This window comes from Oncorhynchus keta, chromosome 20 (assembly GCF_023373465.1).
Source record: "Oncorhynchus keta strain PuntledgeMale-10-30-2019 chromosome 20, Oket_V2, whole genome shotgun sequence".
Classification (NCBI taxonomy): domain Eukaryota; kingdom Metazoa; phylum Chordata; class Actinopteri; order Salmoniformes; family Salmonidae; genus Oncorhynchus; species Oncorhynchus keta.
In genome coordinates this window covers 29,232,524-29,242,589 of record NC_068440.1, presented here as the reverse complement: position 1 = coordinate 29,242,589, position 10,066 = coordinate 29,232,524, and the positions used below count along the sequence as shown (strand labels likewise).

At 47.6% G+C, this 10,066-nt stretch overlaps 1 protein-coding gene across 1 annotated transcript in view; it reads left to right on the top strand.

Annotated features, from left to right (window-relative positions):
• The first annotated feature begins 305 nt into the window (after nucleotides 1–305).
• LOC118372217 (potassium voltage-gated channel subfamily KQT member 4) overlaps nucleotides 306–10,066 on the top strand; it is a 152,677-nt gene continuing 142,916 nt past the window's right edge. Inside the window, exon 1 of the mRNA XM_052472568.1 lies at nucleotides 306–511. Within this exon, the coding sequence (XP_052328528.1) occupies nucleotides 312–511 (200 nt within the window). The 5' untranslated portion in view covers nucleotides 306–311. The remainder of the gene's footprint in view (nucleotides 512–10,066) is intronic.

Here is a 10,066-nt window from a genome sequence, read left to right as displayed (position 1 = left end):
GAAGTAGACCCTGACATTGGAGGAATTAAATTATGACCTAGTCCAAGTAGGCTAATTATTATTCAACGCGGACAAGTTGATCATGACTTCGATTTCAGTTGGCTAAATCACAAACGTAGATATGGGATCACTGTTAAATAGGTGATTTAAACTGTATTCCATTGTATTTAATAGGCCTACTTCTATCGGTAGGCCTATATTGGCTAACCATGTTAGGGAGCCCATCAAATAACGGCGGCATTAGAATGTTGGTGCCCCCGGCAACCAACGACGAAAGGCGGGTTGAATTTGTGGCTCTTACCGCAGTTCATATGGAGAGGAGCGAACCATCGACCCCAGAGCGCGCGCACCCCTCTCACCGCACCGGGCTCCTCGGTACCCCGCTGCCGGGGCGTCCTGGAACACGGGCGACCACCTCAGCCTCCAGCAAGCGCTACAGAAAGTTTCAGAACTTCTTGTACAACGTACTGGAGAGACCACGAGGATGGGCATTCATCTACCATGCGTTCATGTAAGTAATTGTTTTTCAATACAGTGAAGGCTACTAGTGTCATCACATTTGCTGAAAGTACATCTTTACGTTGGCTTATTTTTATTTACATACATTTTTATTTGTTTTTACGTCATTGTTAACTTCTTTGCATTGAAACATTTCATGTTGTATCTTGAATAACGCAACAGCCAAGCTTTCCTCGGAGTAGTTTTCTAATTAGCCAGGTGGAGTCAGTGGAGTTGCTTATTTGGCAATTAACTCACACATTCGACATACAACATGGGGCCTCACACTCAATTTTTGTCCTTCATCGCTTGATTAAATCACAGTTCGATCTTTGCTTTCAAATTGATTTTGTCCAAAACCAACTGTAAATTATCAGACCTTTTTCAAAGTCTCTCACTAAACATCCTCGGTAACTACAGAGACATTTGTCATTGACGTTATGGACAGGCTACCTGCCGCCCGTTGGGTTAGTCCTATGCTAACCTCACCAGGTGGCAGGGTTGGTTAAAGGTGCTTCCCAGCCGAAACAGTTCGGTAGAGTTTGTACATTATGATGACATTTGTGACGTTTTTGTTCATTTTAAACTTTTTTTTCAACTGTTCAGGCACACATTTTTTTCTGGAGGCAAGCCCCTTCTTCAGTGCTTAAATTGAAGCATGCTGACGCCTTAACTCTTGAAGTCCCTCTGCTATTTAGGGAGGTGCAACATCTATTTCTAAAAAAGAAACCCACTTTAAATCTTAGCTTTTTAACTTGTTCATTCTGTATGTTTTTTAAACATAAAATCAATCCAAATGCCCAGATTTCTGTAGGTGGGAACCCGATCGATGTGAGAACTATCTAATGAATAAATATCTTGTCCATCTGAAACATTTTTGCAAGAATTAGAGAACATTTATCTAGTCTTTTAGCACGTTTTGCTCACTGTCAGTTGACCAAAACAATGATTTAAAATTAAGTGGTGGATGGGAATGTGGATTATGGCTGGTTTACATGGTACATACAGCATCCCCAAGTTGTCATGTGTGTTAGAGGGACCATTGGAGGGCCAATTGTGTAAAGAAGAAAACATTTCCTCTGAACAAATGTAATTTACAGCAGCGTTTTGGTGACAGTCGAGGTAAATGATACAAAACAGAATGTAATTACCAAAATGTATGGTATGTATGTATGTATGTATGTATGTATGTATGTATGTATGTATGTATGTATGTATGTATGTATGTATGTATGAACACAATATTCCACAGTATTCCTATGGTACCACAATATTCCACAGTATTCCTATGGTACCACAATATTCCACAGTATTCCTATGGCACCACAATATTCCACAGTATTCCTATGGTACCACAATATTCCACAGTATTCCTATGGTACCACAATAAACTTCTGCTAACTGTGAGTTCCGACTTCATCGCTCATTGCTTCGGGGTCCTATTGCACATATGCCCCTAAGTGTATACAATATATTGGCTACATAGCTCTATCCAATCCAATCATTTATCTCCTATTAACACTGTGAATGATGAGGTTATCCACCAGCACTCTGAATCCATCACAACCCTGGCTTTCCCCCATTAAAGATCCTTCTTCACTGGTGCTCAGGCAGTACTGGTGCTATCCCTATGGCATTTCTGGAGCCTATCTCAGAGCTGAGAGGGAGAGGGAGAGAGAGAGAGGATGTTGGCAGTTCTATTGTTGTTCTTTCTCCCTCAGAGTGGTGGGCAGAGTGCTAAGTTGCTGGGCTCATGTTTCAGATGCCAGGCCGTCTGAGACTCTCACGGACTGTTCTTATGGACGGGAGAGAGGGGGTTGTCCGTCTCTCTCTCTCCCTCTCTGCCAGGCACTAAGACTAAAGTCATCACACCGCTTTCCCAACTCCTGTGTTTTTAACACACACACGCACACACACACACACACGCACGCACGCACGCACGCACGCGCATGCACATATGCATTAATCTGTTAGCCAAGGTTGATGTGCTCTGCTCTACAACACGCATCCCTACAATTGCCTACATGTTTGTGTGTGTGTGTGCACTTTGGGTTGTTGGATGAACTCTCATGTAATGCCATTAGCCACACTTGTGCTTACCTGAGCACATTTCCTCCTCAATATTATTATACCTGAGCTATGCATTTCTTGTGATTAATTACAATAGTCACGTAGCATGAGAATAACTACAGTATTGCTGTGTACAGGATCAGTGCTTTATTAGAGAGCCTCATTAAGACATGGTTAATCTATCTATCATAATTGAATCGAGCCACACAGTGCTGCGTGGGGAGATAGAGTACACATCGAGTGCTAATATCCCTAGATCGTTTAATTAGGCCTGGGCTCCGAACACGGACAGGCAGCTGGTGCAGATGTGTCATTCCTAGAAAGGGAGGGTTACATGGCAGAGTTGCATGGCAGGGTTATGTGGCAGGGTCACATGGCAGAGTTACGTTGCAGAGTTGCATGGCAGGGTCACATGTATAGGAAAAGGAAGTCAAATGGAGGCTCATCATTCAGTAGGGCGAGTTCCCTAAAGACTGATCAAAGGTCAGCTTTACTTTCTTTTCATATTTGAGATTAGAATTTGCAAGCGGGTAAGCTGATCCCAGAACTTCTATCCAAACCGTTCAACTTGGACACCCACTTCGGCTCCTCTCACAAGCTTCTGTCGAACAACCGCTGAACCAGAGATACAGAGACACACAGCACCATTCACGGGGCTTCCCCTGGTTTCAGCACCTGGTCATACACACACGCACGTACACACACTCTTGATTCCAGAATGGTGATGTTTTGACTAGAGAACTGGCTGAGCCCTGGGTGATGACTGAGGGAGAGGCTGAACTAAACGCTTTGTGCCCTGTGAGAACCTGGGAGAATAAGGAGAGTCATTGAAACATAGCCTCAGCCTGCATCCCTACGGGCCCTGGTCAAAGTAGTGCTCTACATAGGGAATAGATAGAGTGCCATTTGGGATGCAGACTGAGTCCGTGAAGTGCTGCTGCTCTTCCTGACAACGTTGTCCTAACAAATTCCTGTGCTCACCAACCTGAACCGTTGCTAAGACACACGGCCTTACGTCCGACGAGCTTTTCGTTTAAATGTCGCGGAGAAAGTTTGTGTTAAGTACCACATTTTAAAACAGGAGCTCCACTTACATAAAATCCTGAAACCTCTTTGTTGCCCTTCAGGGGGGGGGGGGTTGTAAGAAGAGTGTGTGTGCATGTGATGCTACTTAGGAGCACAGGGACCTTGGTAAACAGTGTGTGCGTGGTGTCAATCCGTCAGATGCCTGGCATTCAGCTGGATCAGGTTCACGCAGCTACGTTCCACCTGACCTTTGACCCCTCACCCATTCCCACCCGTGCCACATATAGTTGTTTCACATGGTCTCGTCCCTGTAGCTCAGCCCTCCTACAGGGGGACCAGCAGGGTCAGGGGACTCTGTTCGTGTCCCAAAAGGCACCCTATTCCCTGTAGAGGGCACTTTTGACTAGAACCCTAAAATAAGTGCCCGAAATAGGGATGAAGGTGGCATTTGGGACGCAGACCACAGTCTAAAAGCGGGTGGCTCTATTGTTGGCGGTCGGACTGGACTGTATGTACCAGTCGGTGCCAAGTGAATGCCAGTCCACGGCCCAGACCGGGGCTGTTAGGCAACAATATCTTGATCTTTTTAGCTAGGGGCTCAGAGATGCGGGGGAGGGGGGGGGGACCATAGACCAATGAGCACAATGTTCCCGTCCGGTGTGGGACGGGAAAAGCAGGCGAGCCAGAGACAGGACTGACCAGAGGGAGTGATTGATTAACTCCATGGAGGGTGGAGGGTGAAAATACACCAGTCATCTATTATTGATGTCTTTGTGCTAAAGGAACAGAAGGGAGAGTAGAGATGGTCCAGGAGCAACAGTACATAAGGGAGTGTAGAGATGGTCCAGGAGCAACAGAACAGAAGGGAGAGTAGAGATGGGCCTGGAGCATGGGAACAGAAGGGAGAGTAGAGATGGTCCAGGAGCAACAGAACATAAGGGAGTGTAGAGATGGTCTAGGAGCAACAGAACAGAAGGGAGTGTAGAGATGGACCAGGAGCAACAGAACAGAAGGGAGAGTAGAGATGGTCCAGGAGCATCAGAACAGAAGGGAGTGTAGAGATGGGCCTGGAGCATCAGAACAGAAGGGAGAGTAGAGATGGGCCTGGAGCATCAGAACAGAAGGGAGAGTAGAGATGGACCAGGAGCATCAGAACAGAAGGGAGAGTAGAGATGGGCCTGGAGCATCAGAACAGAAGGGAGAGTAGAGATGGGCCTGGAGCATCAGAACAGAAGGGAGAGTAGAGATGGGCCTGGAGCATCAGAACAGAAGGGAGAGTAGAGATGGACCAGGAGCAACAGAACAGAAGGGAGAGTAGAGATGGGCCAGGATCATCAGAACAGAAGGGAGAGTAGAGATGGACCAGGAGCAACAGAACAGAAGGGAGAGTAGAGATGGGCCTGGAGCATCGGAACAGATGGGAGAGTAGAGATGGACCAGGGGCAACAGAACAGAAGGGAGAGTAGAGATGGACCAGGAGCAACAGAACAGAAGGGAGAGTAGAGATGGGCCTGGAGCATCGGAACAGATGGGAGAGTAGAGATGGACCAGGGGCAACAGAACAGAAGGGAGAGTAGAGATGGACCAGGAGCAACAGAACAGAAGGGAGAGTAGAGATGGACCAGGAGCAACAGAACAGAAGGGAGAGTAGAGATGGACCAGGAGCAACAGAACAGAAGGGAGAGTAGAGATGGACCAGGAGCAACAGAACAGAAGGGAGAGTAGAGATGGACCAGGAGCAACAGAACAGAAGGGAGAGTAGAGATGGACCAGGAGCAACAGAACAGAAGGGAGAGTAGAGATGGACCAGGATCATCAGAACAGAAGGGAGAGTAGAGATGGACCAGGAGCAACAGAACAGAAGGGAGAGTAGAGATGGACCAGGAGCATCAGAACAGAAGGGAGAGTAGAGATGGACCAGGAGCAACAGAACAGAAGGGAGAGTAGAGATGGACCAGGAGCAACAGAACAGAAGGGAGAGTAGAGATGGACCAGGAGCAACAGAACAGAAGGGAGAGTAGAGATGGACCAGGATCATCAGAACAGAAGGGAGAGTAGAGATGGACCAGGAGCAACAGAACAGAAGGGAGAGTAGAGATGGACCAGGAGCAACAGAACAGAAGGGAGAGTAGAGATGGACCAGGAGCAACAGAACAGAAGGGAGAGTAGAGATGGGCCTGGAGCATCAGAACAGAAGGGAGAGTAGAGATGGACCAGGGGCAACAGAACAGAAGGGAGAGTAGAGATGGACCAGGAGCATCAGAACAGAAGGGAGAGTAGAGATGGACCAGGAGCAACAGAACAGAAGGGAGAGTAGAGATGGACCAGGAGCATCAGAACAGAAGGGAGAGTAGAGATGGACCAGGAGCAACAGAACAGAAGGGAGAGTAGAGATGGACCAGGAGCAACAGAACAGAAGGGAGAGTAGAGATGGACCAGGAGCAACAGAACAGAAGGGAGAGTAGAGATGGTCCAGGAGCATCAGAACAGAAGGGAGAGTAGAGATGGACCAGGAGCAACAGAACAGAAGGGAGAGTAGAGATGGGCCTGGAGCATCGGAACAGATGGGAGAGTAGAGATGGACCAGGGGCAACAGAACAGAAGGGAGAGTAGAGATGGACCAGGAGCAACAGAACAGAAGGGAGTGTAGAGATGGTCCAGGAGCATCAGAACAGAAGGGAGTGTAGAGATGGTCCAGGAGCATCAGAACAGAAGGGAGAGTAGAGATGGACCAGGATCATCAGAACAGAAGGGAGAGTAGAGATGGACCAGGAGCAACAGAACAGAAGGGAGAGTAGAGATGGGCCAGGAGCATCAGAACAGAAGGGAGAGTAGAGATGGACCAGGATCATCAGAACAGAAGGGAGAGTAGAGATGGACCAGGAGCAACAGAACAGAAGGGAGAGTAGAGATGGACCAGGAGCAACAGAACAGAAGGGAGAGTAGAGATGGACCAGGAGCAGTCAAAGGGGTTGATGATGGTGTGTGTATCGGTCTTAGTTAAACGTTTGAGAATCCTGGGCCCATATTCACAAAGCTTCTCAAAGTAGGATGGTTGATCTACACTCTTAGAAAAAAAGGGTTCCAAAATGGTTCCTCGGCTGTACCCATAGGATAAATGCAAAACTGATTCTAGATCAGCCGTCCTCTAAGACGCTTTACAAATACAGGCCCAGAGATGGTGAGTGGAGGCCTAATTGAGATACTGCGGTCAGAGAGACAGACAACAGGTTTTATGAGGTAACCAATGACATGAGCCAGCTGAGGTCAAGGCAAACTGAGGGCTTACCGTCATGGTTCTTACGTCATGGTTGTGTGTTCGTTGTCTCTCCCTCGGAGTAGCTTCACTTCTGTTGATTTGTACAAATGTTCTCTCAAATTAACCATTCAGAAAACAACCATAGTCAGACACATCTAGTCATCGAGTTTTGTGAATTGCCAGGGATACACACGTACACACAGGATTTGCGTGTATAAGAGAATACTTTAGTGCTTGCTGTGCTGTTGCTGCCTTTTAATAATGCATTGTTTGTGCTTTTAAAGAAATTACGCAGCAATCATGAGTCCAATGGGAATATAAACCTTTTCTCTCTCCCATTCTCTGTTTATGTCTGTCTCTGTATCTCTCTCTCTCTGTGTCTTCGATCTCTCCATCCTGGGACTGCTCCGTCCATTAGCTCTTGACTCTGAACTGGAGCTGAGGATGAGCACAGGGCCTCTCACTTCTCAATAGCCAATCATGACTGCTACTAGAACAAGTATTTTACCAAAACGTTCAAATAAAATATTAGATAACATATCTGCTCGCAGGTTCTGATACATGTGAAAGTCAACAGTTGTGAACTACAGTTGTGAATTAAGGTGACCAGCTCATTTATAAATAAGTAATGCTTATTTGTATGTGTTCAGGCCCTTCATTTGGGCCTGAACACACCAGTACTGGCACCTATGTATAAACATTACTGGCACTCAAAATAAATCGTGGCACCTAATTTCAGTCCACTTTAAACATTGTAAATAAGCCAAGTGCTCTTAACCCACACAACCATGCTGATCTTGGGGCTTTCTCCCTCTCTGTCTCCCCACCTGTCTGGGCTCGGTTTGGTTGGACGGTCTGAGTGTCTAACTCACTGGCCACCTAACCTGTCCATTAAGTGTGTCAGCAGTACTTTGGTAACAACAATTAACGCTGTGTAATGCAGACGCTGGGAGTCAGGAAGCAAGTACAGGGGGTGAATTTAATAATACAAAAACCATGGACCAATACAAAACAAGAGTAGTATCTGGACATGAGAAACATAACTAACACTGTCTGGGGAAGAACCAAAGGGAGTGACATATATAGGAGAGGTGATCATAGAAGTGATGGAGTCCAGGTGAGTCTCATGAGGTGCAGGCGTGCGTAATGATAGTGTCATGTGTGCGTAATGATAGTGCCATGTGTGTGTAATGATAGTGCCAGGCGTGTGTAACGATAGTGCCAGGCGTGTGTAATGATAGTGCCAGGTGTGTGTAATTATAGTGCCAGGTGTGCGTAATTATAGTGCCAGGTGTGTGTAATGATAGTGCCAGGTGTGTGTAACGATAGTGCCAGGTGTGCGTAATGATAGTGCCAGGTGTGTGTAATGATAGTGCCAGGTGTGCGTAACGATAGTGCCAGGTGTGCGTAATGATAGTGCCAGGCGTGTGTAATGATAGTGCCAGGTGTGCGTAATGATAGTGCCAGGTGTGCGTAATGATAGTGCCAGGTGTGCGTAACGATAGTGCCAGGTGTGCGTAACGATAGTGCCAGGTGTGCGTAATGATAGTGCCAGGTGTGCGTAATGATAGTGCCAGGTGTGCGTAATGATAGTGCCAGGTGTGCGTAACGATAGTGCCAGGTGTGCGTAATGATAGTGCCATGTGTGCGTAATAATAAGTAAACTGGCCCCAACGAGCGCCAGAGAGGGGTAGCGGGAGTAGACGTGACACGCTGCCCGTTTTTTAAACCACATGGCAGAAAACCCACTAAAACTCCCCTTCGAAAAATCACAGCGTGACGTTTGTGGCTGTGTTTTAATTATTAAGGTGACTAACTTATGTCAGCAAGGAGCTTTTTATGTTTCCATGTTTGCTTGCCACCCCAGTCAGCATATGAATGTGTTTATTGATGACTAAGGAGGAGGCGTACCAAATGGCACCCTATTCCCTACAGAGTGCACTACTTTTGACCAGAGCCACATGGTAGCTGAATGGACCCTGGTCAAAAGTATTGCACTATATAGGGAATAGGGTTCCATTTGGGAGGTTCCCCATAAAGCGGCTGAAGGAGAAACGCCACACAGCACTTTGAGGATTTTAACCTGCTCCTGACTGCTCCTGACTGCAGATTAGCTGCTTGTTGTTCATTATTCGGCTTTTATCAGTTCACCTCAGTCGGCGGTGTAAATTCTGCTCCATTAAGGATCCTCTATGGATGTTTTTTCTCTTCCTCTACCACCCTCCCTCTCTTTCTCCCACCCTCCCTCTCTTTCTCCCACCCTCCCTCTCTTTCTCCCACCCTCCCTCTCTTTCTCCCACCCTCCCTCTCTTTCTCCCACCCTCCCTCTCTTTCTCCCACCCTCCCTCTCTTTCTCCCACCCTCGGTCTCTTTCTCCCACCCTCCCTCTCTTTCTCCCACCCTCGGTCTCTTTCTCCCACCCTCCGTCTCTTTCTCCCACCCTCGGTCTCTTTCTCCCACCCTCCCTCTATTTCTCCCACCCTCCCTCTCTTTCTCCCACCCTCTGTCTCTTTCTCCCACCCTCGGTCTCTTTCTCCCACCCTCTGTCTCTTTCTCCCACCCTCCCTCTCTTTCTCCCACCCTCCCTCTCTTTCTCCCACCCTCCCTCTCTTTCTCCCACCCTCCCTCTCTTTCTCCCACCCTCCCTCTCTTTCTCCCACCCTCCCTCTCTTTCTCCCACCCTCCCTCTCTTTCTCCCACCCTCCCTCTCTTTCTCCCACCCTCGGTCTCTTTCTCCCACCCTCCCTCTATTTCTCCCACCCTCCCTCTCTTTCTCCCACCCTCCCTCTCTTTCTCCCACCCTCCCTCTCTTTCTCCCACCCTCCCTCTCTTTCTCCCACCCTCGGTCTCTTTCTCCCACCCTCCCTCTCTTTCTCCCACCCTCCCTCTCTTTCTCCCACCCTCGGTCCAACCTACCCTCTGTCCCTGCTATGTGGGAACATCATCTCTCATTAACTCACCTTGTTTAAGTGACTCCCCCCTTCCCCCCTCTCTCTTTCTCTATCGATCTCCCTTCTCTCTCTCTCCCTCTTACCATGTGTTGATTTGCTTGTTATTTCTTCTCCCTTTACCCACTGTGTGTCTCTGTCAGAGAGGTGAATTGAGGAAAGGAGGTATTAACAATGAAAGGATGTTTTGAACCTAAAGGGAGAATTACTACAGGACGTACAATAGCAATGAACCATCACACACAACCCCCAAAAGAGACACACT